Raw genomic sequence first — 26,865 nt, forward strand, 5'->3', positions numbered from 1 at the left:
CACGTGACGCTCAGCTGCCAATCAGGTCAACGTCTCAACTCGGAGTCAACTGTTACTCACCAAGGGCTCGCTAAGTGAGAAATGGAGTCGTCGTCGCCAGCGTACGGCTACGACGTCGCAACCCTCCAATCGCTTATGGAGTTGCGCGGCTCCGAAGCGGTCAAACGAATTGAAAACGACTTCGGAGGCATCGAACGCATAGGACGCTCTCTTCGAACCGATTTGGAGCGCGGATTGGCGTCGGACGACGAGGCGGACATCCAGGAGCGTCGAAACGTCTTCGGATGGAACATTATACCGACGAAAAAGCCGAAAACGTTTCTCCAACTCGCCTGGGAAGCGTTACACGACGTTACGCTCATTATTCTCGTCGGAGCGTCGATCATTTCGCTTGGAATTGGAATAGGATTTGAAGAAAATAAGCAAACGGGTGAGTTTTCGAAGTGGGGCCTCTTTTGAGGGAACGGTTGCTATCCTTTTAGTTAGCGCGCTAGACCGCTCGTAAAACGTACTAAAATTTTATTTCTAGCCTGGATCGACGGGTTTGCTATTATGGTTGCGGTTGTAATCGTCGTAATCGTTGCCGCGGCGAATGATTATAGCAAAGAAAAGCAATTTCAAGCGTTGCAGAAGCAAATTAAACAAGATCACAATTTCAATGTGATAAGAGGCGGAAATGTAAGAAAATGATGATAATAATAAAAATATATAATTTTTTAATTAGGTATTTTCGGTGAATGTTACGGAAGTTGTTGTGGGTGACGTCATTTCGTTTAAATACGGGGACGCTCTTCCAGCAGATGGCATTCTCATTGAAGGCAATGACATCCGCGTAGATGAGTCGTCCATGACAGGGGAGAATGATCACGTGAAAAAACGTCCAGGTCGTGACATTGTTCTTCTTTCAAGTACACAAGTCATGGAAGGTGGGAAAAATCAATAATATAAATATGGTACATATATGTAATCTTCTTTTTTTATAGGAAGTGGTAAAATGCTCGTCTGTGCCGTGGGAGTCAATTCGCAATCCGGCGTCATTTTCACGCTAATGAATCGCGACAAAGGAAAAAAGAAAAAAGAGGAGAAGGAGGAACGTCCTTCTCAATCCGACGAAGAAGAAGATATGGTTTCAAGTGAAAAATCGGTTCTCCAACGAAAATTGACGAAACTCGCAATACAAATTGGCTACTTTGGTCTGACTGCCGCCATCCTAAGTGCCGTCGTTCTTATCCTTCGTTATTGCATTGAAACATACGTCGTCAATGGAGAGGATTTTGAAACGAAAGATCTCAACGATATTCTTCACGGTTTTATTATTGGTGTCACTGTTCTCGTTGTCGCCTTGCCGGAAGGATTGCCGCTTGCCGTCACAATATCTCTCGCCTATTCGGTGAAGAAAATGATGCGTGATCATAATCTCGTACGTCATTTGTACGCGTGTGAGACGATGGGAAATGCGACGGCCATTTGTTCCGATAAGACGGGAACGTTGACGACGAATCGGATGACGGTGGTGCGGAGTTATGTCGGACGAAAGGCGTACGGACCCAAAGTGGGGCGTGGTGACATGAATGATGACGTTATGAGGATCTTGTGTGATGGAATCGCTATTAATAGCGGTTATTCGTCGTGTATTTTGGTAAGGATGTATATTGGAACCCTCTTTACGTTTACGTAGGGTATTCTTCTCTCTCTAGGCTCCTGAAAGAGAAGGAGAGTTGCCTAGGCAGGCGGGAAACAAAACCGAATGCGCTTTACTTCAATTTTGCGATTTGCTTGGGGAGAGTTACAAAGGAATACGAGATAGACATCCAGAACGTTCTTTTACCAAGGTAAAAAAATTAGATCATTATTTTTCTACTTTTAATTGTCGCTCGAAGGTTTTCACGTTCAATTCTATACGAAAATCCATGACGACTGTGATTCCACTTGGCGACGGGAAATATCGCGTTTTCACGAAAGGCGCGTCAGAAATTCTTATTAACAAATGCTCGTACATTGTGGGTTCGGACGCGGAGCTCCATCCACTCAGTCGCGTCGATCGTAAAAATCTCATTCGCAACACCGTCGAAACGATGGCAGAACAAGGTCTCCGTACCCTCACACTCGCTTATAAGGTAAACAAACACGATAAAGATGTTTTGTCGACACTTTATTATGATAATAATGCCGTGTATAGGATGTTGTCGAAGAGGAAATTCCCCAAGGAAGTGGCGAGGAAGGTGAAACGGGTTGGGACGACGAATCGTTTGTGACGAACGATCTCGTTTGCGTTGCCGTCGTGGGAATCGAGGATCCCGTTCGCGATGAAGTACCCGCCTCAATTGATAAAGTCCAGATGGCTGGCGTCACCGTTCGCATGGTGACGGGCGACAACGAGAAAACGGCGACGGCTATTGCGTCGAAATGCGGAATTCTTCCTCCGGGAAGCAATTTTCTCGTCATGACGGGACGCGAATTCAATCGGCGTATTCGCGACGAAAACGGCAATGTGAAACAAGAACTAGTCGACGTCATATGGCCACGACTTCGCGTCTTGGCGAGATCGAGTCCCGAAGACAAACATCTTCTCGTCAAGGGAATCATGCAAAGCAAATTAACAAAACATCAGGAAGTCGTCGCCGTGACGGGCGACGGAACGAACGACGGTCCGGCGTTGAGTTCGGCCGATGTCGGTTTTGCTATGGGAATCGCCGGAACGGACGTCGCCAAATCGGCATCGGATATCGTTCTCACTGACGACAATTTCGCGAGCATTGTCAAAGCGGTCATGTGGGGACGCAACGTCTATGATAGCATATCGAAATTCGTTCAATTTCAGCTCACCGTCAACGTTGTCGCTGTCATTCTCACTTTTATATCGTCGTGTGTTATCAACGATTCGCCGTTGACTGCCTTGCAAATGCTTTGGGTTAATTTGCTTATGGATTCCATGGCGTCTCTTGCGCTTGCTACTGAGCCTCCGACCGACGAATTGCTTCAGAGGAAACCGTACGGACGTACGAAGCCCTTGATTTCTCGTACGATGTTTCGGAATATTGTCATGCATTCGCTTTTTCAACTCGCCGTCGTTTTCACTTTGGTTTTCGCTGGAGCTCAGTTGTTTGACATTGATTCGGCGGTTGGCCAGACGAAACGCGAACCGACTCAGCATTTCACTATCGTCTTCAACGCTTTCGTCATGATGCAAATATTCAACGAGATTAACGCGAGAAAATGTCACGGTGAGCGCAACGTTTTCAAAGGAATCACGTCCAATCCCATATTTATTGTGATTGTTGTGGGAACTCTCGCTGTTCAGGTAATGAATGGTTAGGGGGGTAGGGGGAAGGGGGAAATCATCTTTCTTCTCTTGTCCTATTAGATTCTTATTGTCGAGTATTGTGGCTTGGTTTTTCATACCGTTCCTCTGACGGCTGATCAGTGGTTATGGTGTGTTTTTCTTGGCGTCGCCGAGCTCCTTTGGGGTCAAGTCGTCACGACGATACCGAAGAATCCCATGCCGTCGCTTGTCAAAGACAAAGTGAGTCCCGCAGACGAAGTCGACACCGAAGAACGCAATCCGAGGATTCTTTGGATGCGCGGTCTCTGGCGACTTCAAGCTCAAATTCGCGTTGTCAACGCGTTTCGTGCGAGCGTCGAAACGCAACCGACGCCCCAGACGGGCAGTCGAAAGTCGACGAACGCCGCTAATAGTCCGCTTTATCCGTCCAAACTCTTTCGGAGTCTTAGTCAGCCGACAGAAGACGCCGCCGGTAACGCCGAGACGATCATGTAGGTAAAGACGTGCGAGAGCTAGGGGGAGGGGTGCATGAAAATCTTTGCGTGCATGTCGTTCGTTGTGCTGATTGTTTAAAGTGTACGTTTGTCTTGATATTTACCTAGTTTCAGGGTCTCTAGTGTAGTCTCGTGTCTGCGCTCGCGGTTTTTCATGGAATGCATTCTACTGCGTCAACCCTGTCAATTGTCAGAAGAATTGCGCGTACGCCTCCTAATAGTCACCATGAAGATGCTTCATATTTTTGTAAACAGTCTTGAGGAGTCGTCGAAGACGTCTCACAGGGGTTTTTAGATCGAATTTATAAGGATAGTGCTATCGCTTAATTAAAAAACGCGTTGATATTGAGCTTTCTGTAGATCGTCTCCCGGGGTATTTCCTGCGTTGAAGACGCATTTCTGTGAAGCGGACAATTGTGGGTAAGCAACTTCCTATTTTTTTGTGTTATTAGTGTAATGGCACGAGCCTCGCACGCTCAAGAAGGCGAGCAAATCAAAGCGTCGGTGGAAAATCGGGTGGAGCACGAGGCGGCGACGACTCGAGACCACCGCCACGATACCGTACCTTCAATTAGCATGTTTTCCAAAATCCAAACAGATTTCCTCTGCATTATTCTGTCTGCAGAGCATCCTTATTCGTAGCGAAGCTCCAAGAAGCCAATTCCATTAGGGAACCAATTTCCCGAACAACTAACAGGGTTGTCGCGGCGAGTCGTGCGTGTGCGTGCGTGCGTGACCGTGACCGCCTGTAGGATGCGTCGAAGAAACGGCGCCCCCATTCACTCTCCTCCGCCTCCTCCTCACATTATCCCGACGATCGGACGGCGCCGGTGCACCCCGCGGTTCTTAGTGGCTGTGTGTGGTCTGTCGTCTGCACGGCGACCTGTGCCACGTGCCGTCGATTGTCGCAGCCCCTCGCCTCCTAATCTCCCTAATTGGACCGGGGACCAGCGGGGAGAGAGTGAGCCATCTCTCCGATTCCCAATGACACTGAGAGGACGGCTAGTGCGTTTCGTTCAACAAGCTCTCATCGCTCTGCTTGTCGCCGTCTCTGGCGGCGCACTACGAGGTGAGGCTAGCCCTCAGGTGACCGCGCGCGCGGATATCAAGACAAACCAACCTCCGCGACCGTCTTCTTTCTATACATAGGCGAAGCCATCTTTATAGTCCTTCTCCTCCTTCGTAACTTTGACGTCGTCGTCGCCACGACGAAGGCAATCCCTCTTTCTCACGACAACGAAACTACGCCATCGTGTCCGGAAACGCGTTCCCTCTTCACCGGCCTTCCCTATTTTATGGTTGCCGCTCAACTGACAAGTTTTCTTATCTATTTCTCCGTTTGCGGCACGCTTCAGCTCTATTTCTACGTCGCCCGACGGCACCGTTCGGGCGAGTGGAAGTGCCAACCGACGAAATTCCTTACGCCCAAACACGAGCGACACGAAATTCTTCTCGGTTCGTTCAACGCCTTTACGGCGAACATCTTCTCTGCTCTGCTCGGCTGCTACATTTATAACGGCGGCACGATGACGTCACTCTATTTCAACATCGCCGACTACGGTTGGACGTATTTCTTTGCCAGTTTCGTCCTTCTCTTTCTCTACGAAGACGCCGTTTCCTACTATTTGCATCGGATTATGCACTTGCCCTTCTTCTACAAGCTCCTTCACAAATGGCATCATAAGTACACCGTTCCCACCGCTTTTTCTGCTACCGCTTTTCATCCCATCGAATGGTGGACGTTCCAATTCGTTCAATTTTTGCCAGCCTTCGTCGCGCCACTTCACGCTTTTGTCTACGTCGCCGTTCTTCTTTATAATTACTATTACGGACTAATCGATCATTCTGGCGTCTACATCGAGTCGTGCTTTCCCTGGCAGCAGCCGAGCCTCTTTCACGATTATCATCACCGGTTAGCTGGCGCGTGTGCGAGTATGTATACATCCGTGTCACTTCCGGATTTTTTTGCGTAGGTATTCCAGAGTCAACTACGGACTCAATACGAAGATGTTCGACTGGATGCACGGTACGCTGCGCGAAATACACAAGTGGAGGCCAACAAAGAATATCACAGCCGTTACAGAATATGAATAAGAAAATACAGTTATTTTTATCAACGTTTAGAGGGGGGTATTAAGGGGGGTCGACGTATAGAATAGCCAAAGTGAGAAACCTGCCTGTGCACATGTCCGGAGGGACAACGAGAGGGGTGGTCGTTTATATTGATTTGCCCTCACACATTTATGTTTGCTTTTCTCTCTCTCTCTCTCTCTCTCTCCATCTCGTACACTCGAAACTTTTCCATATCGGCGGCAGCGTAGAGAACGGCGCCGGCGCCGCCACCGGCGCTGGACAGATACGACGTCGGACGGCGCTCGTAATCGGCGACATTCGCCTGTATTCCCGTACCATCGCAGATGCCCGTCACCGTGCCGTTCGCCTGCACGGTCGACACGAGACCGGCCCATGCGTTCTCAATCACGCTCTTGTAGTCGTCGTACGGCAACCAATTGTTCATAACGCCTCGTATGAACGAAGTTAGAAACATGGCCGTGGCAGACGTTTCAAGAAACGTCGTCGTCTCGTTGACGACCTGATGAAATCGTCCGTCATTCGGTGCCTGATATTTGGCAAGTCCAGCCGCTTGACGTTGAAAAATTTTCAATGTTTCTTTATAGTTTTGCGAGGTCTTGGACATTTTCATTTCGAGCGCTTCGACGTGGCTCATAAAGGCCCAGCCGTTGCCCCGTCCCCATTTACAACACGAATTGTGACCGTCCAAATCGTTGTAACCGTGATAGAATATACCGTCGCTTTCGTCCTGCAAATGACCGGAAAAGGTCAATTGTTGTTTCAGGACTTGCTCAGCTCGACTCTGATTCGCTTCGTAGATGCTGAGGCGTGCCAAGAGCGTGAGTCCCATGTACATGTCGTCAATCCAAAGTATGCTGTGATTACCGTCGCTTTCGCCGGACCACGACGCGTCGCGCGAAAACGTTCCATCGGCGAGGCGTTTGGGCCAGCCGAGTATGTACTGATCTGCGACCTTTTTTGCTATGAGAAGATCGTCTGGATTTGATTCGTTCGTCGTTTCGTAGCGACGTAGGTAGGCAATGGGGAAGAGACCGAGTGAATCCCCTACAGCACCGCCAAACGCAATGTGTTCTCCGTGGAGAAGTTTGTAGCCATAGGCGGCTGGATTTGTCGTGAAGGCGTTGAGGTGGGAGGTTAGTTGGGAGGCGTAGTCGATTCCAAACGTTATATTGGCTCTATAAAGGCCGTCTACTACGATAGCGCCGCCGTACCCCCAGAAGATGAAGTGATCCGCGTTGCGGATGAAAGAGTCGCCGACTTTTCTGCATGGGGAAGGCGTGGAAGTTTAAATTTAGAAACGCTTTGTGGAATCTTTCGATTACTTGGCTACTTCTGCCGGAGTAAGAAGGCTCAAGACAATAGGAATATTACACGCTAGGAGGAGGACTACAAAGGACTTCATCTCTCTCTCTTCGTAAGAATCACGTGAATTTCAATTAGTCTAATCACTCGCTTCTCTCTAATTGAATTAACAACGATGGAGGTCCAGTGTCTAAGGAGATAACCAGCGGTTGAAAGAATCCGGGCAGCAACGTGAGTCATGACGACGTAACCTGACGTGAGATATCTATGACGTATTGTCACCCTACGTCTGGACATCACGTGCTTTAGTCACAAGATCGACGTTGCGTTGTTCGCTTTCTCCAGTCCGGATCGCCTCTTTCTTTTTCAGTCAAAATACCGACAGAATACCGACTTTTGAGTCAAAATGCCGTCTAAAGACGAAGACAAACGAGACGAAGACTGTACCGACTGAGGAACGGACGAAAAGGCCCCCATTCTCGACGGAGGCATAAACTCGCCAACGCGTTCGTTTGACGAGAAAGACGCCGAAGCAGGAGGCTCGGAGAAACGAGGAAAACAAGGCGGAAGCAAAGGGGGCCTCGTCATCTCCTTCATAACGCTCATCTTCTCCATTCCGGCTCTAATCGGCGCCTGATGTTGGCCCGCGCTGCTCATTGGTAAGAATTCGGGGGGGATAGCGATCGTTTGTGACGTCATTTCTGTGATGGAAGGTCTGTTCTCTGGAACGGTGACCGGTGCAGCGCGGAAAATTGGCCACGCCGTGGGCATTTCAATTACGGCGACGCTTCTCTTCTTTCTCAACGTCTATATCATCTACAAGGCTAGAAAACGACCTCCGCCCGATAAATACGGGCCAATGATATTGGTCCTTTTTGCTACAATTTTCATCATTGCCGATCCTCTGCGTCACGTGCTCTTAGATACGGGTCTTTGGCCTTCTTGGACACCAAACGGATTGGTAACGAACGCGTGGGCGGGCGGGAAAAAGGAGAAATAATTAATATTAATTATTTATTGTAGCAAGGGTTGGAGTATCGTCATCATTGTGAACATGAGAATGTCACGTGTTTGACGCCGGTCGGAATTCTTTTTACGTGTGTTCTTACGTATACGGGTTTTCTGCTTCTTGCCATTGGTGTTCTGTGGAATGCCAGCATTGTGCAACAATGTAAAAAGATTCGACGGCGTTGGAGGGAACTGCGCGCGCGCGCTAAGCACTAAGAGAATCTCCGTACTTTTGTCTTTCAAATGAGAAACATTTTATTAATCTTAATGATGATTTGCTGATAAATCCTTTGAAGGCAGTTGGCAGGTCTGACGTGGTTGATAAAGTGGTTGAAAATTTGGAAGAAAAAAGGTGGTGGAAATTTCTATTTCGCTGACACAAAATAGCAATATTTTAGATGTGATATGTTTTGAGACTGTATTGACTCTTTATGATGGCTGTAGTTTAAAGCACGCTACGCGCTAGCTTCAGCTTGATTTTCGTGACGAGATACGTTTTGAAACAAATCATAGTAAAAAGAATCTTGCTTTGGAATTGTTGCTGTAGGTTTGGGCACGTCACCACGGTCCGGGACATTCGCACCACACGTTGAGGTAAATATATTCTTAGGATGTGTACGTACTGGGGTAAAGACCTACAACAGACTACAAAAAAACCCCATTGTTGTGTTCTTTTTGGAGGCGTGCGCTACTTGCTAGAAATTGGTTTGATTTTATTTTTTCGTTGGTGTTGTACGAGAGGAACGACTAGATAGAGCAAAGCGCCCAATATCGACACACTTCCTCCGACGTAAAACGCCGACTCGTAGCTTTCAGTCGCATCAAATATCCATCCTACAATCGGCGTCATATACAAAATTTTTCTCTTTAGATCTCTAATTTTCTAACCTGCAATGGGCGGGGCAAGCAAAGTGAAAGGACTTCGGAAGGCCATGGTGAAGCCAGTTGCCTGAGTCATCCTCTCAGCGCCAACGAAGTCCCTCAGGGCGACGGAATCAAGTGTAACGGCACTTCCACTCAGAATCCCAATAGCGCACGCGTGCGTCAATAACGCTGGTAAGTTTGATATTGCTGAAGCGGCGATCGTAGATACTCCTAGTAGAAATATACCTCCCTGTAGGAGGTAGAATCGATTCGTTTTTTTCCACTGTCCAATCCAGCCGGCACTAAAACGGCCAATGAGTTCACCTACGCCATAAAGTATGACAACGAGAGATGACTGATGCTCAGACTTAGTTAGGTCTTGAGCCAAGGAAACCTAAAAAAACAACAAAAGTAGTTTTAAAAATCATTGAATCTTTTGCTGACCATGTGGACGAGAGATATGGAATAGCCAAAGAAACCGAGGCTTCGTCCTAATCCGATTGCGAGAACGTAGGGATTTCGTAGCAACTCCCAATCAATTGACGACTTCCGTTTTAGAGGAACTGTCTCATTGACGTCACGGTTGTTGGCGGCGCCGGGGGCCCCACTGGGCCCTCCTCCCTCTAACGTCGTTCCGTTTTGAATAGCAACAACGTAGCTTATTGTGTCTGGGTCTTTTTCTTCCTTCACTTCCACTCTCGTGTTTTTATCAACGTTTGACTCGCCGCTTCCGTAGGTGAGACAAAACAGAACTAAGAGTGAAACAAGAAGACCAAATAGTCGTATTGTCCACCGCCATCCGAAAGCGTTCAACATCATAGAGTAGGTTAGTCCAAAGGTCAGTATTCCGATCCCCGTACCTGAGGTCGCGACGCCCATGATTTGTGAAAAGTGTTTGGGATGGTAGACTTGCAGTGTTGATATAGTAGTAATGTCGACGAGACCAATTCCAAAACCTCCACCGACGCTAAAAAGTAGTACGAAAGGCAATAAATTGTGCACAAACGACGAGGCGATTGTAGAACAGGCAGTGACAAGAGCCCCGACGACGGCCGTTTTACGACGACCGAATTTATCCGAAAGTGCTCCAGCGAAAGCGCTGGAGAGAAAGTAGGCGGACAGAAGAACCGATCCCGTCCATGCTAACAAAAAGAGAACGTGAAGGAAGCTAAGGAGGACATAAAACTAATTAAGCCTGTGGTGAGGTGTCTAACTAAGTGGGCGGGTATGAATAAGTACTGAATAATTTGTTTTATTAATTAATTAAGTTTACCTGTGGGACCTCGTCCTGCTCCAAATCCACCGCAGCCTCGGGTATCATTTCCTTCACTGCCAGTGGTTTTTACGGTTTCGTTGTCTGTCGTTAGTTTCGTCGTCGTGTTTATCCCGTCGTCATCGCCGCCGGCGAAGCAAGGAGGTTTGAGGAGTTCGTTGACGAGCAGAGAGATGGAGTAGAGTTTTCCGAAAAGAACGAGGTTGGCGTAGAATGATACGAATATGACGGCAAAGCGGCAGAACTTATAGCTTTTCTTGCCGCCGCCGCTCAAAATCTGTTGCTGGTCTTCGAGCATATCCGCATCAACTTGAAGGACTCGACGGCGAGTAGTCAGCATGCACTGCGAAGGCGTTTGGCGGTGTACAGTATATATACGGCAAGTCTGTCTTTTCGGATTTCTAGGCGTGCGCTGTTGGTATTTGCCAAGGGTTAAGAAATTCCCTTCCTCGCCAATATTAATACTATTATAACAAACCTAAGCTTCCTAGCGTTTAATTAAGTATGTGCCTGTAAGATAGCGTAGGAAAGGGATTGGAAACACCCCCTTGTCACGTGATTTCTCGTGAGGCTAACTCTGTTACGGCCCACCCCGGACGTGGCCCTAGGGAAAAGTGCCTCACGCTTCAGTTTAGATTTTGCCGAACCCCATAGCATGCTCAAAGCAATGTCCAGTTGTTCAGAAATCTAAAGTAAGTCGATTCTTTTCGCTCGTGCTCCAGCTTTTCATGCCAACGCGCATCGCACTGCATGCTTTCTTGATCTTGCATGACACATTAACTCTGTCTTCGTATTACATAGTCGCGGTGGCCCCGCGCGAAACTCTAGCCAAGGAACGCAGGTACGAGGTTAGGGCCTCTGCATGCTTCGAAAAAGTCGTTGTTGTCGGAAAAACGGTTTTTAACTCTGTGAGGGCGTTACCGCACGTTGAGGTAAATATATTTAGGAATATTCCTACGATGTGTACGTACTGGGTAAAGACCTACAACAGACTACAAAAAAAACCATCGTTATAAGAGTGAAACAAGAAGACCAAATAGTCGTATTGTCCACCGCCATCCGAAAGCGTGTTTGGGATGGTAGACTTGCAGTGTTGATATGCTAGCAATGTCGACGAGACTAATTCCAAAACCTCCACTGACGCTAAAAAGTAGTACGAAAGGCAATAAATTGTGCACAAACGACGAGGCGATTGTAGAACAGGCAGTGACAAGAGCCCCGACGACGGCCGTTTTACGACGACCGAATTTATCCGAAAGTGCTCCAGCGAAAGCGCTGGAGAGAAAGTAGGCGGACAGAAGAACCAATCCCGTCCATGCTAACAAAAAGAGAACTAGAAGGAAGTGAAGGAGGACACTAAATTAATTAAGCCTGCGGACCTGTGGTTGGTTAGGGTGAATGTTTAATTATTAATTGACACTAAGTGGGCGGGTATGAAAACATAGTCTACGTAAGTACTGAATAATTCGTTTTATTAATTAAGTAACTAAATTTACTTGTGGAACCTCGTCCTGCTCCAAATCCACCGCAGCCTCGGGTATCATTTCCTTCACTGCCAGTGGGTTTTACGGTTTCGTTGTCTGTCGTTAGTTTCGTCGTCGTGTTTATCCCGTCGTCATCGCCGCCGGCGAAGCAAGGAGGTTTGAGAAGTTCGTTGACGAGCAGAGAGATGGAGAAGAGTTTTCCGAAAAGAACGAGGTTGGTGTAAAATGATACGAATATGACGGCAAAGCGGCAGAACTTATAGCGAGTACTTTTCTTGCCGCGCTCAAAATCTGTTGCTGGTCTCTAGCATCATCGGCCGTGCGTGATCAGAGTCCACCGTTGAAGTTTTATGGACTCGGCGAGTCAGCGTGTACTTGCGAAGACGTTTTGCTGTGTATGTACGGCATGAATGTCTTTAAGGGTTAAGAAATTCCCTTCCTCGCCAATATTAATACTATTATAGGCTTCCTAGCGTTTAATTACGTATGCACCCCTTGTCACGTGATTTCTCGTGAGGCTAACACCCCGGACGTACTACCGACGTAGCCCTAGGGAAAAGTGCCTCACGCTTCAGTTTAGATTCTGCCGAACCCCATAGCCTGCTCAAAGCAAGGTCCAGTTGTTCAGAAATCTAAAGTAAGTCGATTCTTTTCGCTCGTGCTCCAGCTTTTCATGCTAACGCGCATCACACTGCTTTCTTTGTCTTCGTATTACATAGTCGCCGTGGACCCGCGCGAAACTCTAGCCAAGGAACGCAGGTACGAGGTTAGGGCCTCGAAAAAGTCGTTGTTGTCGGAAAAACGGTTTTAACTCTGTGGGGGCGTTACCGCACGTTGAGGTAAATATATTTAGGAATATTCCTAGGATGTGTACGTACTGTGGTAAAGACCTACAACAGACTACAAAAAAACCATCGTTGTGTTCTTTTTGGAGGCGTGCGCTACTTGCTAGAAATTGGTTTGATTTGATTTTTTCGTCGGTGTTGTACGAGAGGAACGACTAGATAGAGCAAAGCGCCCAATATCGACACACTTCCTCCGACGTAAAACGCCGACTCGTAGCTTTCAGCCGTATCAAATATCCATCCTACAATCGGCGTCATATACAAAATTTTTCTCTTTAGATCTCTAATTTTCTAACCTGCAATGGGCGGGGCAAGCAAAGTGAAAGGGCTTCGGAAGGCAAAGGTGAAGCCAGTTGCCTGAGTCATCCTCTCAGCGCCAACGAAGTCCCTCAGGGCAACGGAATCAAGTGTAACGGCACTTCCACTCAGAATCCCAATAGCGCACGCGTGCGTCAATAACGCTGGTAAGTTTGATATTGCTGAAGCGGCGATCGTAGATACTCCTAGTAGAAATATAGCTCCCTGTAGGAGGTAGAATCGATTCGTTTTTTTCCACTGTCCGATCCAGCCGGCACTAAAACGGCCAATGAGTTCACCTACGCCATAAAGTATGACAACGAGAGATGACTGAAACTCAGACTTAGTTAGGTCTTGAGCCAAGGAAACCTAAAAAACAGTAACATTACTATTTAAAAATTGATATAATTTTTGGGCTGACCATGTGGACGAGAGATATGGAATAGCCAAAGAAACCGAGACTTCGTCCTAATCCGATTGCGAGAACGTAGGGATTTCGTAGCAACTCCCAATCAATTGACGACTTCCGTTTTAGAGGAACTGTCTCATTGACGTCACGGTTGTTGGCGGCGCCGGGGGCCCCACTGGGCCCTCCTCCCTCTAACGTCGTTCCGTTTTGAATTGCAACAACGTAGCTTATTGTGTCTGGGTCTTTTGCTTCCTTCACTTCCACTATCATGTCTTTTGATTCGCCGCTCCCGTAGGTGAGACAAAACAGAACTAAGAGTGAAACAAGAAGACCAAATAATCGTATTGTCCACCGCCATCCGAAAGCGTTCAACATCATAGAGTAGGTTAGTCCAAAGGTCAGTATTCCGATCCCCGAACCTGACGTTGCGACGCCCATGATTTGCGAAAAGTGTTTGGGATGGTAGATTTGCAGTGTTGATATGCTTGCAATGTCGACGAAACTAATTCCAAAACCTCCGCCGACGCTGAATAGTAGTACGAAAGGCAGTAAATTGTGCACAAACGACGAGGCGATTGTAGAACAGGTGGTGATAAGAGCTCCGACGACGGCCGTTTTACGACGACCGAATTTATCCGAAAGTGCTCCAGCGAAAGCGCTGGAGAGAAAGTAGGCGGACAGAAGAACCGATCCCGTCCATGCTAATAAAAGAGAACGTGAAGGAAGCTAAGGAGGAAATTAATTAATTAATTAATTAATTAATTAAGGCTGCGGGCCTGTGGTTAGTGTGGATGTTTATTGACTAACTAAGTGGGCGGGTATGAAAAACATAGTCTACGTAAGTGTCGAATAATTAGTCTAAGTAAGTTTACCAGTGGGACCGCGTCCTGCTCCGAATCCACCGCAGCCTCGGGTATCATTTCCTTCACTGCCAGTGGTTTTTACGGTTTCGTTGTCTGTCGTTAGTTTCGTCGTGTTTATCCCGTCGTCATGACCGCCGGCGAGGCAAGGAGGTTTGAGGAGTTCGGAGTAGAGTTTTCCGAGAAGAACGAGGTTGGCGTAGAATGATACGAATATGACGGCAAAGCGGCAGAACTTATAGCGAGTACTTTTCTTGCCTCCGCCGCTCAAAATCTGTTGCTGGTCTTCTAGTATCATTGGCCGCATGATCAGAGTCAACCGTTGAAGTTTTTTTTGGACTCGGCGAGTCAGCGTGTACTGCGAAGGCCTTTTGCGGTGTATAGTATATATACGGCATGTCTGTCTTTTCGGGCTTCTATTCTAAGCGTGCGCTGTCACTGTCAGGGGTCAAATAATTCAGATGCCCACTTCTTCGCCAACCAAGCTTCCTAGCATGTAATAACTGACTGCATTGCATTATGTAGCATATAAAATTACATAAGGTTTGAGGAATGCGTCCACGTGCTTCAAACGTACGGGTAAATGGTATTATCCGGGAGTTGTCGCTCAAGACAATGGCGTGTCTTCGTCTTTCGAAGGTTTTCTACAGTCGCTGCACAATTTCTGCGACAATTTCTGAGTTCTAATTCATCTAGTTGGCACGACTGAATCACTATCGAAACGTTTTAGTTTCTTCTAGACCCTTTTGCAATAGAACGAAAGGTAAAGAAGCGAAGACGCGACGAAAGCTTCGTTTACGAGCACATTTTAGACATCAATGACGTAGTTGTTATTGGATCGGGTCCGGGAGGATACGTGGCTGCCATTAAAGCTGCTCAATTGGGTCTAAAGGCAAGATTATTCGAATTTTTTTGGTGAAGCGAACTTCATTAAAAACAAATTTTAGACGACATGCGTCGAAAAAAATTCGACTCTAGGCGGAACTTGTCTCAACGTTGGATGCATTCCGTCAAAAGTAAGAAGTAAACGTAGAAAGATATTTATATATTTATGAGTCAAAGACTCGTTTCATTTTCTTTCTTAAAGGCTTTGTTGAATAATTCTCATTTGTATCATCTGGCGTCTGGAAAAGATTTTCAAATGAGAGGAATTGATGGTATTTTTGTTTCTTTGTTTCTTAGTTTAATTAAATAATAGTCTATGTGTCTAGTTGAGCCAAAATTGAATTTGGACATAATGATGAAGCAAAAATCAGATTCAGTGAAAGCTTTGACGTCAGGAATCGCAACGCTTTTTAAAAGCAACAAAGTTATTCTATTTTTTGTTCTTATGTGTTTCTAATTATTTTTCTAGGTAAATCGGATTGATGGTCACGGGACCATAACTGGAGCCAATCAGGTGACAGTGAAAAAAGACGATGGATCAACGGAAATTCTCGAAACGAAAAATATAATTATTGCTACGGGATCCGAAGTCACGCCATTTCCCGGAATAGAAGTAGAAAGAGATAGATATAGAGTAATTATTTATAATAATTAATTAATTAAGGTTGATGAGAAAAGTATTGTTTCTTCTACTGGAGCTTTGTCTCTTGAAAAAGTCCCCCAACGTTTGATATTAATAGGAGCTGGTGTCATTGGCCTTGAACTTGTAATTTCATATTTAATAATGATTTTAATTGACTTTTTGTTCAAGGGTTCTGTGTGGGCGCGGCTTGGAAGCAAAGTCACTGCTGTGGAGTTTTTGGGTCACGTGGGTGGTGCTGGAATTGATATGGAAATCTCGTAATTTGATACGAATAATTTAGAATTTCTCTTTAGTAGTTTTGTTATAGAAAAAATTTTCAGCGTATTCTCAAGAAACAAGGCTTAGATTTTATGCTTCAGCATAAAGTGACAGGAGCTGAGAGACAAGGTGACGTCATCAAAGTCAATGTTGAGAATGTGAAGGGAGATAAGAAACAGGAAGTAGGTGATAGATAATAAGAATCAGAAAAGAAATTAATATCAACGTCTTCTTATAGTTGGAGTGTGACGTTTTGCTTGTTTGTGTTGGACGAAGACCTTACACTTCCGGTTTAGGATTGGAGGTTTATTAATTAGAAGATATTATAATTAATTAATAATTTTTTATTTTTAGAATGTTGGTATTAAATTGGATGAACGAGGACGCATTCCTGTCAATGAAAAATTAGCTACGAAAGTTCCCAAGTGATATATTCAGTTGAAACATTTTTTAGAAATATTTTGGAAATGTTTTTAGCATTTTTGCTATTGGTGACGTCATTCACGGTCCAATGCTAGCTCACAAGGCAGAAGATGAAGGTAATCCAATTGTTTTATAATTGAATTAATTGAATTAATTAATTAAATTAAGGTATTATATGTGCTGAGACAATTATGGGCGGGTCTAGTCACCTTGACTACAATTGCGTTCCATCAGTCATTTATACTCACCCGGTAATTAAATTAATTAATTAATTAATTAATTAATAATTTTGATGAATATTTAGGAAGTTGCATGGATTGGAAAAACGGAAGAACAGCTCAAAGAAGAAGTAAAATGCATTTTTAAACTAAAATAATTAATTAATTCAACGTATTAAATTTTCAGGGTGTTCCATATGTGGTTGGAAAGTTTCCTTTTGCCGCCAATAGCCGGGCAAAAACAAATGGTTAGAAAAATTTGTCCTATTAATTAAGACATTAATTAATTTTCTCAGCTGATACCGATGGTTTGGTGAAAATTCTTGGACATAAGGACACTGACCGGATGTTGGGAGCTCACATCATTGGCGGAGTAAGAAAATCTCTAGAGATTAGAATAATTAATAGGCTATTGATTGAGGGTGCCGGTGAAATGATCAACGAAGCAGCACTAGCCATGGAATATGGCGCTTCATGTGAAGACGTTGCACGTGTATGCCACGCCCATCCGGTAAGAAATTATTTATTTTCACAAAGTGCGCGAATTTCTTTCTTTTATTAGACCTGTTCCGAAGCGTTTCGAGAAGCGAATCTTGCAGCTTTTGCTGGCAAGGCTATTAACTTTTCATAGAAAGGCGGTCGCATCGGTTAACTGTATGTATTATTGTTCTGTGAGTCCGGGATATCGTTATTGCGCACGTGGTCTCTCGTCGAACATGGCTTCGGCGGATCCTGAGCTTCAGGACGGTCTGTCGGCGTCGAAACTCTTTTCAAATGGAAGTGGACTTACTTACAAGTTAGTACGAACGCGCCTAAGCGCTTAGAATCGAAGATTCGCGACGTTTCGACTTTTTCGTTGTAGCGACTTCATCATTCTTCCCGGCTACATCGATTTTCCAGCCGACGACGTAGTAAGTTATTGAAAAATGCACGTTTTATGGCACGTTTAGCTATTTTGCACAGGATCTACAGTCGCCTTTTACGAAAAATATTCGTTTGAACAGACCCTTTGTCAGTTCGCCTATGGACACTGTAACAGGTGCTACATCTACTCTACTTCATTTCAATTATATAACTAACTGTTTTTTTGAAGAGGGGACGATGGCAATTGCTATGGCTGTATGTGAGAGTTTTATGGGATTTTTCTTAATATTTTTCTAGCTTTTGGGAGGAATTGGCGTCATTCATCATAATTGTTCAATTGAATCGCAAGCGGAAGAAGTTAAAAAAGTGAAAGTAAGTCATCTACTCTACATTCATTGGGGGAGAAAAATTCAATTTTTCTTTTCAGAAATATAAACAAGGCTTTATCCTGGATCCTGTCGTTCTGTCGCCTAGCAACGTAATCAGGGACGTGATAGAAGTGAAAAATAGATGCGGATTCTCTGGAATTCCAGTCACAGGTCAATATTGATCAGAAGAAGAATTCAAAATTAAAATAATTTTCTTAGACAACGGGAAAGTGGGCGGGAAGCTTCTTGGTTTGATATCGGCTAGGGACTTTGATTTCATGTCCAAAGACAGTTATGACACTCCCGTTTCAAAAGTAGAATTATATGGAGAAAAATTACTTTTTAAATTAATAAATCAATACAGGTTATGACGAAGAGAAGTGACCTTGTTTGCGCCTTGTATGGATGCTCATTACCAGAGGCAAACAAAATAATGCAAGAGAGCAAAAAAGGTCATTTCAATGTCTTAGTAAATTAATTTCAAATTATTTCAATTATTAAATAATCAAGGCAAACTACCTATTATTAATGAAGCGGATGAACTTGTTGCTCTCATTGCTCGAACTGATTTAAAAAAGAGTCGCGATTTTCCCTTTGCTTCAAAAGACTCCAAAAAACAATTGAGAGGTTTCAAAATGAATCAATAAATTAGAATTAATATAAATCTATGTATACAGTTGCAGCTGCTATTGGAACGCGAGAAGAAGACAAGAGAAGACTTGATGCTTTAGTGAAAAACGATTTGGATGCCGTTGTTCTTGTGAGCTGTGAATTCATATGTCATGTGACCAAGAAGTGTATCTATCTGCCTGCCATAGGATTCTTCTCAGGGAAATTCTTCCTATCAGATTGACATGATCAAGTTTGTAAAGAAGGTTGATTAATATTACATTATGTAGCAAACTCACTTGCTATTTAGACGTACCCTGACCTTGACATTGTAGCAGGAAATGGTATTGATAGATACATCAAGTTATAGATTATTATTAATTATACGTGTAGTTGTTACAATTTCTCAGGCTAAAAATTTAATTGAAGCTGGAGCAGATGGACTTCGCGTTGGAATGGGAAGTGGTTCTATTTGCATAACGCAAGAGGTGATGGCCGTTGGAAGACCACAGGCAACAGCTGTCTACAAAGTAGCACAATACGCGAGAAAGTTTGGAATTCCGATAATTGCTGATGGAGGAATTCAAAATGTTGGTCACATTTCAAAAGCTTTATCACTGGGAGCATCAACTGGTATACATACATACATACATACATACATACATATAAAAAGTTACTTTTACTTATATAAGTTATGATGGGATCTCTTCTTGCTGGAACTACTGAATCTCCCGGAGAATTTTATTTTCAGGATGGCGTTCGTTTGAAGCGTTACCGTGGTAATAATTTGGGATATAGAGAAAATTTAAATTTTTTTGAAATAATTAATTAAGGAATGGGCTCGTTGTCTGCTATGGAGCAAAAGGGATCTCAGAATAGATATTTCTCGTAAATTGAAAGTATAGCATAGTTTGTTTTTGATGTGAAAAATTGAACAGGGAATCTGACAAAGTACGCGTGGCTCAAGGCGTTTCTGGATCCGTGGTTGATAAGGGTTCTATTTATCGTTTTGTGCCATATCTTTCCGCTGGTAAATTAATTAATTAATGAAAATATTGATGATAATGATTTTTAGGGTTGCAACACAGCTGTCAGGATATGGGTGCAAGAAGTCTATCTTTACTCAAGTAAGACGATTAATGAAATAAGGAGTTAAATTTAATTAGGAAAGTAACGTAGAAAAATGACGTACGATGGAGAATTGAGATTTGAAAAGAGAACGGTTTCTTCTCAAGCGGAAGGAGGTGTTCACGGTCTTCATTCGTAAGTGCTATATAATTTTCTACGTACGTATTTAAGCCCGAGGTATTTTAGGTATGAAAAACGGTACTTCTAACAAAGACATTTTATGTGTACTTCTAGGAGCATGTGCGCTGATTAATTAGATCATTGACGTGCGCTAGCGTTCCCACGAGAGAAACGCCAGGGAGATGGGTGAGTCGTTCGATCTTCGTTTTCGCGAGCAATCCTCCTAGCTATCGACGTCGAAACGCGTTTAATCGATCGACTAGATCACCATCGTATGTTCTCTGCACGTAGGAAAACCGAGAGGACTTCGAACGGCACGCAAACTGCGTAGCCATCGACGAGAGCAACTATGGCACGACAAGAAATACAAGAAGACGCATTTGGGCACGGCATTGAAAGCAAATCCGTTCGGAGGCGCGTCGCACGCAAAAGGAATCGTTCTCGAGAAAGTGTAAGTAGCCTTCTCCCCCAAAAGGAGCCCCTCGAAACGGAATTTCTAGCGGTGTCGAAGCGAAACAGCCAAACTCGGCTATTCGTAAGTGCGTACGTGTGCAACTAATCAAAAACGGAAAGAAAATCACGGCTTTCGTTCCCAATGACGGATGTTTGAATTTCATTGAAGAAAACGACGAAGTTTTAGTTGCCGGTTTTGGTCGTAAAGGTCACGCTGTCGGCGATATTCCTGGCGTACGATTTAAGATCGTTAAAGTGGCGAATGTTTCACTCAAGGCATTGTTTATGGGCAAAAAAGAAAGGCCTCGATCGTGAACTAACGGGCTTTTGTATGACGTAGTCCGTATTGCAATAAAGGTTTTCCTTGGTTAATAGTCACGTGTTGTCTTTGCGTCACTGTGGTAATGAGTCCCGAATGTCCACGTCAGTACATTTGTCTTCCCCATGAGTTTCTCTACGTTTCTTTTCTTCGTTGGCCTTCTCTTGGCTCTAGTAGCCGTTTCGTTGGCAGGAAAAGACTACTATAAGATTCTCGGCGTATCGCGCGACGCTTCGGAGCGGGAAGTGAAGAAAGCGTTTCGAAAATTGGCTCTAAAGTATCATCCTGATAAAATGAAGAGCGAGGAAGAGAAAAAGAAAGCCGAGAAACAATTCGTCGAAATAGCAGAAGGTCTGACTCTCAAAATCAATAATATAAATATATACGGTATATATAATTTTTCTAAAGCTCACGAAGTCTTATCTGATTCCGAAAAACGTAAAATTTATGATCAATTTGGAGAAGAAGGGCTGAAATCCGGGGCTGGAGGGTCGGGTGGTTTCCATGGAAGCCCATTTAATTTTAATTTCAATTTCGATGATTTTTTCAAAGACTTTAATCCATTTGGAGATGGAAACGGTGGCGGGGGAGGAGATTTTTTTCAAGGTGGGGGCGGGGAAAGTAGTTTTCATTTTTCCTTTGGTGATTTTGGGGGCGGTGGCGGCGGTGGAGAAGACGTTCAAGAAGAGTTGACGGACGATTTCGGTGGTTTTGGTGGATTTGGTGGATTTGGTGATATGGGGGGACTTTTTGGAGGAGGGTTTGCTGATGAAGGAAATTCAGGTAATGTAAAAATGATTTGTTTTACATTAAAAATTTCATATTCATACACTCTAGGGGGGCAAAAGTGTCGTACTGTGACGAAGCGAGTAGGAAACAGTGTTACGACATATACTACTTGTAACTAGATATTTGCCTATTAGTATTCTTGATTAGAAACGTCATTTACATTGAATCCCTAGCGCGTTAGCTGTTGCTATGTATCGAAGGCGGTGGTAACGACAGTACTCTCTGTCCTTAGCTCACGCGGAATCGCTCTCTCGTTGCTGTTTTTAACGCAATTTGGCTTTTGAAATTTCTCCTGTTCGACTATGGAGTCCGTGACTGAGGCCATTCGTGAAGACGGTGAAAACTCCGAAAAAGCGGAGGAAATCGTGACTTCGGCTGCGATGGACGTTCGCGTTGATGTCAGAGAAGATGATAACAAAACCGAAAGTAAGTATTTTGGGTCGTTTGGCTGAGAATTTTTTCGCGTAGCGTACGTTAGAGAGTACCCATGATTCCAAAACGAAAGCGCTCATAACGATTCTAAGTGCACAGACGAGTTAAAATGAGTTTGGAAAACTAAGTAAAAAAAATTAAAACGAAAAGAAAAAAATGTGGAGAATCCGGGTATCGATCCCGGTACCTCTCGCAAATTGGTACCGAGCTCGGGATCTCGTTGCTAAGCGAGCGCTCTACCATCTGAGCTAATTCCCCATCTGAAAGATGAGGGCCATAAGAGCGTATATAAACGAACGATACCTTTTGAGCCCGCGAATCGCCTCTTACGCACCATTTCGAATGTAGGATCTCTCGGCGAAAACAGCATGATTTCGTCCGACTACGCGATGCCAAAATACCTCACAGTGACTATAGATAGCGAAGGTAAGTGAACGCTGAGAGAAAACGCGCGCGCGCGATTCGATTTTCGACGTTTTTCTCTTGGCAGAAGGACAAGTAGACGCCGTAACAGTAGCAGTCGAACGCAGCAAGGCGAAAAAACCGTATCTAGGAGGATACAGACACAAAGTAAGCGGCGTCGAATATCATCACGCTGGAACAATGACAATTCCTAAAAGAAAACCAGATGATGGAGTGAGACAATGGAAAACAATTGATTTTAATTGAACTATCGTCGAATTTTAGGTCATTCGCTATCAAAGAGAAACGCAAACCTTTTTCACTAAACAAAAATCGCAACAAACTCACAACAACACTTCAACTCAAATGGTAATAATTAGATTCATTTTTGACTTTGAATTGAATGTTTTTTTTCAGAGTCAAACAGGCTGCAGCGTCTCGAATGAAGACGATAAAATTCTCATTGCACGTCGCTATGAAACAGCAGATGAATTCCATGCAAAACGTCTCAAAGCAGTAAGAAAAATCCGGGGACCCGGTGAATTTAATAGAGCCTATATCACTTCTAGTAGACTGTCCCCTATTTTTACCGAGATACTTACGTAGATATTGACGTTTTGTTATGGGGAACTTAACCAGTAGAGAAGAGTCTCAGAGTGAATAGAGACACAAGTCTTTCTATTATATTCATTAGGTTAGGGCTAAAGGGACCCTTTATTATGAGGAGCTACGTTTTCTAAGGTTATTGTTCTTCAATCGTATTATCGTCGTTGGAACGCAATGATTCTCGTAAATGGAATGAAAATTGATAAGAAAAGACGTCTTGATTGGGAACGAAAGGTTGGCTGGCCAATAATAATTGAGATTGTTTTTTAGAAGTTGAGATATCTAGGAAGCGATTAGAAAAGAAAAGGAAAAGGAAGAGCGTCTTCGCGTCGAATTTGAAAGACGCATGAATCCAAAAACAAAAGAAGATTTCGACATGCTTTATCATGCCTTAGAGAGTAAGTAAATCTAATAGAAAAAAGGGTTTCTTTTCTATTCTTTTCTCTTAGTGTGGCGTAAAGACGAATTGGCGAAAATTGACGAAAGTCTCAAGGGTCCAGAACGAAAAGCGGCTCTTTGTTCACTTCTTGAGCAAGAAGCGGAACTCATAGCCTCAATAGGTCGACATCAAATCGTCGCAGACGACGATCGTCGTCGTCAAAACATTAGAAAAATTCTCGAAAAAGTAAACTTCGTAATTCGCTTTAATTAAAAAATCGAATTTATGTGTTTTTTTCTAAGGCTGCTTCGCCTCGAAAATGGATTGCCTTTGATGGAAAGCTTACGGAGATGGATACTCCTTATACAATTCGTTCCAAGGAGCTCAGGGCTTTGTATGACAGTTTGAATATGAAATTTTTGACGCAGGAAGAACGCATGGACGTTCTTTTGTCTTTGAAAGCGACTGTTGTTGTGAGAACAAGATCCACGGCTTTTCTAATGAATATTTTTATTTTTTTCTATAGGAGCATGATTGTAAATTGACGCGGGAAATTGTGGAGCTTGTTGAACGGGAAACGGATCTTATATTGCGAGAAACGAAGCAGAAAAATCTTGAAGGTCTGTAGGCGCTGTCATGGCTACAAAAACTTCAATTTTTTTGAAGGTCTTCGTAAGCGAATTAGCAATCTCTTTCTTCAGTATATCAAAACGCCGCAATTTAATCCGGAAATTGCTCGTCTAACTCGAGTATGTCATTTTTTCTTATATAAAATTGAATTTATTTATTTATTTTAGGTTCCTCACGATTCGAGTAAACTTCTGAATGACGTTTATTATTGTCGTACGACGGGAAAATATCTTCCATCAACCGAATTTGAATTGTCTTCGAATGCAAAGTAAGGTCCCTGTAGAAATGTTTTAGAATTTATGTATTTTCTTACAGGTCAATGAAAACGAGTCGGAAAGCGGCGCAGCTGTCCAACATTTCCGGAAGACGACAGGACAATTCTCTCTATCGAGAAATGTTGCGACAAATTCGTCGATCCGAGGAGAAATATGACGACGATTCTCGACTCATCTTCATCATTCAAGTAAAAATCAATAGATATTTATATAAGTATTATTTGTATTTTTTTCTTATAGGAAGTTGATTTGCGACATTTGGTTGAGACTATATGGAATGGGCAGAGTATTTTGAGCAATCACGAAGACCTTCATGATCTTGTGATTGTTCGATGGGACGTTGCTAAGCAATGGTCACCATGGAATTGCATTTTATTGACGCAGGACGAAGCAAGTGGCCATTTTCGTCTTGAAAATCTTTTTGAGGTAAATTAATTAATATTTTTTCGCTATATCTAATTTATTTTTTCGTTGCTAGGCGTATAGTAGTTTGTTTGTGGAAAAGGTCAAGTATAGGCACGTGATTGCTAGGAATTATTTTCGGCGATTAGTTCAGTTTTCCGAGCAAGCGACGACTGTGAAAGAGGAAAGTGGACAATAAGCACGTGATCTGCAGAATATATATACGGGGACGTTTGATAGTGTAAAGTGAGACCTGTGACGTCATTCGTTCAGAAGTCCTTTTTCTTCCCCTCATCATCGTCGCCGCGGGGATTCCGATGGAGACATTGCGTCGCATGTTCGACGCATGTGACGACGACAACGACGGATACATTTCTGTAGCTCAATTACGCTTGGCTCTCGAAGCGACTGGTCTAAACGACGTCGACGCGCTTCTCGCCGACTTTCGCACCGATCGAATCGCTTTCGATGACTTCCACGAAACCGTTCTACGATTCGAACGTCATCTAGCGAACGGCGACGACGAAGAAGAAGAAGAAGACGATGTGGACGGGGGCGTGGTTGGGGGCGTGGTCGACACGAGTCCAAGTCGCGAAACGAGCGTCGTATCGACGTTGAGTCGCGACGAAGGATTCGTATCGTCGCCTTATCGCGAATCGAGTCCACTCGATGGTTCGACGATGATTTCGCAGCGTTCGTTTGAGGCTTCGGGTGGGGGCGGGGGCGTGGCCACGATGACGCCTTCGAAATTGGCTGCCAGTCATTCGAGTCGATCGACGAGTCGCGAGGATTTGTTCGATGGATTAAGAAGAGAAGATGACCAAGTCAATAAAATGGAAAAACAGGTGCTAATTAATGATTTTATTAGTATTGATTTATTATTGATTGTTTCTTAGATGGAAGATCTTTTTTGTCAACTCGATAATGCGAATCGAGATCGTAAGAAATCGGTGGACACGCGCGCTCGTCTTCAAAGGGAGAATGAGCACCTCGTTGAGCGTTTGTATCACGTCGAAGAACAATTACGAGATTTTGAAAAATCCAAAGTGGAAGCCATAGAATTGGAGAAAAAACGACGTCACGCCGATTTGGCTCAAATGGAAAGTGAAAAAAACGCAGAAATTGAAAAACTCACATCTAGCAATGAATCCCTAAACGCCAATTTACGTCGAATGGAAAAACGAGAACGTGACTACGAAACTCTGACGTCAGATATGCGTAAAGAAACGCAACGTTTACGCAATGAACTGGATGAAATGCGCGCGCGTGAAAGTGACGTCACAAGTCGTTATAAATCAGAAATTGATAAATTAATACGGGAACGCGACGAGTGCGTATCTCGCGAAGAATCATTGAGAATTGAATTGAGTCAACTTGCGGAAGCGGCGGCGGAAGAAACGAGTCGTCGAATGCGCGCCCAATCGATCAGCGATGAACCTGATGCTAAATTACTTGATGAAATACGGGCACTCAAAGCGCGCGTTAGGGATTTACAGGATTCAAATAATGAACTTCGGGCTCAATTTATTCAACAGGGTAAGGCGATTATAGAGGAGGGAAATTCTTTGGCTGCCGAAATGGAGACGGCGTCAAAGGATGAGATTATGTCACGTGTCAAAGAGGTGAGCGATTCTTATGCGCGACTTCGAGCCTATACGGAAGGCTTGCTTCTTGCTATAATTACTAAAAGTCCTGAATTGCTTGAAAAACGCACCTAATTATTTTTTATCTATTTTGCGTACTGTAATCTATTTTTGTATTGTTTTTTTAAAAGGGAAAACGACGCCTTAGTGGGGAGGATTCTTTTTAATTAATGTGCTAATATGATTGGTCCATTGAACGTGACGTAGAGACGCCCGGATTGCCCGCTGATCTTTCATTCATTTCGCCGGGTTTTGGACAAGAACGATCGACAAACGATGCTCTCTGCCGCTTTCTCGACCACGAGATGAAGGTACGTAGGGTTATTTTCACGCGATCGGCCTTTTTTGCTTGCAGGCGCGACGCGATCGTCTTTCCTTCATTCTGTTCTCGTTCCACGTCTTCATCTTTCCCACATGCGCTTTTAGGTAAGGTACTTGAGCGCTCTTTCGTTTCCGAAGCTATTTATTCTAGCAGAGGGCCTCCCTTTTGGGAAAACAGCAATGGAAGCCTTTTTCGGTTCGTCTTCAGTCACTTGCACAATAAAATCCCTTGGAATGACGGTGGAGATCTCCAAACGGTCGCCAATCCACTCCCAAGGGCCTCCGAGGCCAATGAGGTGAAAGAGGCCGTACCTCTATAGCAGGGGCCGATAGAGTTGGCTCCCCCACTATGGCGAGACGCGGTGGGTCACAATAGCGGTCCCCTTGGATCACATGGGTGGCGGACTCATACCCGAGGACGCTTCACTCCCAAGGCTTATCTCCGAGGCCAATCGAGGATAAAGAGGCCATACCCCATGCTTCGT

At 44.2% G+C, this 26,865-nt stretch overlaps 8 protein-coding genes, 1 long non-coding RNA gene and 1 other non-coding gene across 11 annotated transcripts; 7 read left to right on the plus strand and 3 right to left on the minus strand.

Moving 5' to 3' along the window:
- Nucleotides 1-14: 14 nt before the first annotated feature.
- Nucleotides 15-3,899, plus strand: LOC136199006 (plasma membrane calcium-transporting ATPase 3-like). Its single transcript, XM_065989093.1, has 8 exons — nt 15-430; nt 530-678; nt 725-926; nt 984-1,639; nt 1,698-1,832; nt 1,881-2,117; nt 2,180-3,301; nt 3,365-3,899. The coding sequence occupies exons 1-8, from the start codon at nt 82-84 to the stop codon at nt 3,776-3,778; spliced, it is 3,264 nt and encodes a 1,087-aa protein (XP_065845165.1). The 5' UTR covers nt 15-81; the 3' UTR covers nt 3,779-3,899.
- A 64-nt stretch (nt 3,900-3,963) lies between these two features.
- Nucleotides 3,964-5,913, plus strand: LOC136199043 (uncharacterized). The gene is made up of 3 exons (XM_065989144.1): nt 3,964-4,846; nt 4,927-5,689; nt 5,751-5,913. The coding sequence occupies exons 1-3, from the start codon at nt 4,531-4,533 to the stop codon at nt 5,869-5,871; spliced, it is 1,200 nt and encodes a 399-aa protein (XP_065845216.1). The 5' UTR covers nt 3,964-4,530; the 3' UTR covers nt 5,872-5,913.
- On the minus strand, nt 5,833-7,280 carry LOC136199042 (unsaturated rhamnogalacturonyl hydrolase YesR-like). Its single transcript, XM_065989143.1, has 2 exons — nt 7,194-7,280; nt 5,833-7,133 (listed from the first exon to the last, which is right to left on the minus strand). Exons 1-2 carry the CDS (start codon nt 7,271-7,273, stop codon nt 6,011-6,013), a joined length of 1,203 nt encoding a protein of 400 aa, XP_065845215.1. The 5' UTR covers nt 7,274-7,280; the 3' UTR covers nt 5,833-6,010.
- A 1,589-nt stretch (nt 7,281-8,869) lies between these two features.
- On the minus strand, nt 8,870-10,686 carry LOC136199284 (monocarboxylate transporter 13-like). The gene is made up of 4 exons (XM_065989456.1): nt 10,319-10,686; nt 9,490-10,187; nt 9,070-9,439; nt 8,870-9,015 (listed from the first exon to the last, which is right to left on the minus strand). Exons 1-4 carry the CDS (start codon nt 10,656-10,658, stop codon nt 8,870-8,872), a joined length of 1,554 nt encoding a protein of 517 aa, XP_065845528.1. The 5' UTR covers nt 10,659-10,686.
- Nucleotides 10,687-12,337: 1,651 nt separating this feature from the next.
- On the plus strand, nt 12,338-13,639 carry LOC136199169 (uncharacterized). Its single transcript, XR_010672995.1, has 5 exons — nt 12,338-12,439; nt 12,522-12,641; nt 12,927-13,111; nt 13,176-13,431; nt 13,480-13,639. It is a non-coding gene; the product is annotated as an uncharacterized lncRNA (long non-coding RNA).
- Nucleotides 13,640-14,799: 1,160 nt separating this feature from the next.
- LOC136199162 (dihydrolipoyl dehydrogenase, mitochondrial-like) lies at nt 14,800-19,914 on the plus strand. Of its 2 annotated transcripts, XM_065989314.1 has the most exons (22): nt 16,828-16,888; nt 16,937-17,013; nt 17,062-17,151; nt 17,203-17,436; nt 17,503-17,551; nt 17,604-17,679; nt 17,734-17,759; nt 17,802-17,876; nt 17,932-18,043; nt 18,092-18,186; nt 18,237-18,324; nt 18,383-18,499; nt 18,550-18,632; nt 18,691-18,747; nt 18,792-18,825; nt 18,875-19,114; nt 19,174-19,260; nt 19,315-19,369; nt 19,420-19,511; nt 19,557-19,608; nt 19,661-19,744; nt 19,796-19,914. In XM_065989314.1, the coding sequence occupies exons 3-22, from the start codon at nt 17,105-17,107 to the stop codon at nt 19,815-19,817; spliced, it is 1,725 nt and encodes a 574-aa protein (XP_065845386.1). In that variant the 5' UTR covers nt 16,828-16,888; nt 16,937-17,013; nt 17,062-17,104; the 3' UTR covers nt 19,818-19,914. The 2 variants fall into 2 exon arrangements, with proteins under 2 accessions (XP_065845387.1, XP_065845386.1); XM_065989315.1 differs by lacking the exons at nt 17,503-17,551; nt 17,604-17,679; nt 17,734-17,759; ... (13 more) ...; nt 19,661-19,744; nt 19,796-19,914 and adding exons at nt 14,800-14,852; nt 14,910-14,976; nt 15,026-15,105; ... (10 more) ...; nt 16,591-16,673; nt 16,727-16,771 and having other exon boundaries at nt 17,203-17,338.
- Nucleotides 19,915-20,556: 642 nt separating this feature from the next.
- On the plus strand, nt 20,557-21,456 carry LOC136199166 (dnaJ homolog subfamily B member 9-like). The gene is made up of 4 exons (XM_065989324.1): nt 20,557-20,852; nt 20,910-21,107; nt 21,177-21,284; nt 21,339-21,456. The coding sequence occupies exons 1-4, from the start codon at nt 20,627-20,629 to the stop codon at nt 21,407-21,409; spliced, it is 603 nt and encodes a 200-aa protein (XP_065845396.1). The 5' UTR covers nt 20,557-20,626; the 3' UTR covers nt 21,410-21,456.
- Nucleotides 21,457-21,484: 28 nt separating this feature from the next.
- On the plus strand, nt 21,485-24,662 carry LOC136199161 (IQ motif and ubiquitin-like domain-containing protein). Its single transcript, XM_065989313.1, has 15 exons — nt 21,485-21,716; nt 22,071-22,148; nt 22,213-22,358; nt 22,410-22,493; nt 22,542-22,640; nt 22,866-22,964; nt 23,017-23,128; nt 23,180-23,355; nt 23,412-23,582; nt 23,636-23,729; nt 23,776-23,858; nt 23,907-24,007; nt 24,055-24,202; nt 24,255-24,440; nt 24,493-24,662. The coding sequence occupies exons 1-15, from the start codon at nt 21,593-21,595 to the stop codon at nt 24,613-24,615; spliced, it is 1,824 nt and encodes a 607-aa protein (XP_065845385.1). The 5' UTR covers nt 21,485-21,592; the 3' UTR covers nt 24,616-24,662.
- Nucleotides 21,882-21,980, minus strand: Trnaa-agc (transfer RNA alanine (anticodon AGC)). The gene is made up of 2 exons: nt 21,944-21,980; nt 21,882-21,917 (listed from the first exon to the last, which is right to left on the minus strand). It is a non-coding gene; the product is annotated as a tRNA-Ala (tRNA).
- A 1-nt stretch (nt 24,663) lies between the features above and the next one.
- Nucleotides 24,664-26,243, plus strand: LOC136199165 (rab11 family-interacting protein 4A-like). The gene is made up of 2 exons (XM_065989323.1): nt 24,664-25,261; nt 25,313-26,243. Exons 1-2 carry the CDS (start codon nt 24,734-24,736, stop codon nt 26,132-26,134), a joined length of 1,350 nt encoding a protein of 449 aa, XP_065845395.1. The 5' UTR covers nt 24,664-24,733; the 3' UTR covers nt 26,135-26,243.
- The last annotated feature ends 622 nt before the right edge of the window (nt 26,244-26,865 follow it).

The sequence above is a fragment of the Oscarella lobularis genome, chromosome 20 (genome assembly GCF_947507565.1).
Source record: "Oscarella lobularis chromosome 20, ooOscLobu1.1, whole genome shotgun sequence".
NCBI classification, from domain to species: Eukaryota; Metazoa; Porifera; class Homoscleromorpha; order Homosclerophorida; family Oscarellidae; genus Oscarella; species Oscarella lobularis.

What these genes read in the sequence shown, in the direction of transcription:
- LOC136199006 (XM_065989093.1), top strand. Translation starts at nt 82, where the DNA reads ATGGAGTCGTCGTCGCCAGCGTACGGCTACGACGTCGCAACCCTCCAA. An exon ending in ATGTGATAAGAGGCGGAAAT is followed by an intron (nt 679 to 724) that starts GTAAGAAAATGA and finishes TTTTTTAATTAG; the next exon opens with GTATTTTCGGTGAATGTTAC. An exon ending in CAGAACGTTCTTTTACCAAG is followed by an intron (nt 1,833 to 1,880) that starts GTAAAAAAATTA and finishes TGTCGCTCGAAG; the next exon opens with GTTTTCACGTTCAATTCTAT.
- LOC136199043 (XM_065989144.1), top strand. Translation starts at nt 4,531, where the DNA reads ATGCGTCGAAGAAACGGCGCCCCCATTCACTCTCCTCCGCCTCCTCCT. An exon ending in CTCTGGCGGCGCACTACGAG is followed by an intron (nt 4,847 to 4,926) that starts GTGAGGCTAGCC and finishes TTCTATACATAG; the next exon opens with GCGAAGCCATCTTTATAGTC. An exon ending in TTTCACGATTATCATCACCG is followed by an intron (nt 5,690 to 5,750) that starts GTTAGCTGGCGC and finishes TTTTTTGCGTAG; the next exon opens with GTATTCCAGAGTCAACTACG.
- LOC136199042 (XM_065989143.1), bottom strand. Translation starts at nt 7,273, where the DNA reads ATGAAGTCCTTTGTAGTCCTCCTCCTAGCGTGTAATATTCCTATTGTC. An exon ending in ACTCCGGCAGAAGTAGCCAA is followed by an intron (nt 7,134 to 7,193) that starts GTAATCGAAAGA and finishes TTCCCCATGCAG; the next exon opens with AAAAGTCGGCGACTCTTTCA.
- LOC136199284 (XM_065989456.1), bottom strand. Translation starts at nt 10,658, where the DNA reads ATGCTGACTACTCGCCGTCGAGTCCTTCAAGTTGATGCGGATATGCTC. An exon ending in AGCAGGACGAGGTCCCACAG is followed by an intron (nt 10,188 to 10,318) that starts GTAAACTTAATT and finishes TCTTTTTGTTAG; the next exon opens with CATGGACGGGATCGGTTCTT. An exon ending in CCATATCTCTCGTCCACATG is followed by an intron (nt 9,440 to 9,489) that starts GTCAGCAAAAGA and finishes TTGTTTTTTTAG; the next exon opens with GTTTCCTTGGCTCAAGACCT.
- LOC136199162 (XM_065989314.1), top strand. Translation starts at nt 17,105, where the DNA reads ATGGCGCTTCATGTGAAGACGTTGCACGTGTATGCCACGCCCATCCG. An exon ending in CGATGGCAATTGCTATGGCT is followed by an intron (nt 17,760 to 17,801) that starts GTATGTGAGAGT and finishes ATATTTTTCTAG; the next exon opens with CTTTTGGGAGGAATTGGCGT. An exon ending in CTCCAAAAAACAATTGAGAG is followed by an intron (nt 18,500 to 18,549) that starts GTTTCAAAATGA and finishes CTATGTATACAG; the next exon opens with TTGCAGCTGCTATTGGAACG.
- LOC136199166 (XM_065989324.1), top strand. Translation starts at nt 20,627, where the DNA reads ATGAGTTTCTCTACGTTTCTTTTCTTCGTTGGCCTTCTCTTGGCTCTA. An exon ending in ATTCGTCGAAATAGCAGAAG is followed by an intron (nt 20,853 to 20,909) that starts GTCTGACTCTCA and finishes ATTTTTCTAAAG; the next exon opens with CTCACGAAGTCTTATCTGAT. An exon ending in TGCTGATGAAGGAAATTCAG is followed by an intron (nt 21,285 to 21,338) that starts GTAATGTAAAAA and finishes CATACACTCTAG; the next exon opens with GGGGGCAAAAGTGTCGTACT.
- LOC136199161 (XM_065989313.1), top strand. Translation starts at nt 21,593, where the DNA reads ATGGAGTCCGTGACTGAGGCCATTCGTGAAGACGGTGAAAACTCCGAA. An exon ending in GAAGCAGAAAAATCTTGAAG is followed by an intron (nt 23,730 to 23,775) that starts GTCTGTAGGCGC and finishes ATTTTTTTGAAG; the next exon opens with GTCTTCGTAAGCGAATTAGC. An exon ending in GACTCATCTTCATCATTCAA is followed by an intron (nt 24,203 to 24,254) that starts GTAAAAATCAAT and finishes TTTTTCTTATAG; the next exon opens with GAAGTTGATTTGCGACATTT.
- LOC136199165 (XM_065989323.1), top strand. Translation starts at nt 24,734, where the DNA reads ATGGAGACATTGCGTCGCATGTTCGACGCATGTGACGACGACAACGAC. An exon ending in TCAATAAAATGGAAAAACAG is followed by an intron (nt 25,262 to 25,312) that starts GTGCTAATTAAT and finishes ATTGTTTCTTAG; the next exon opens with ATGGAAGATCTTTTTTGTCA.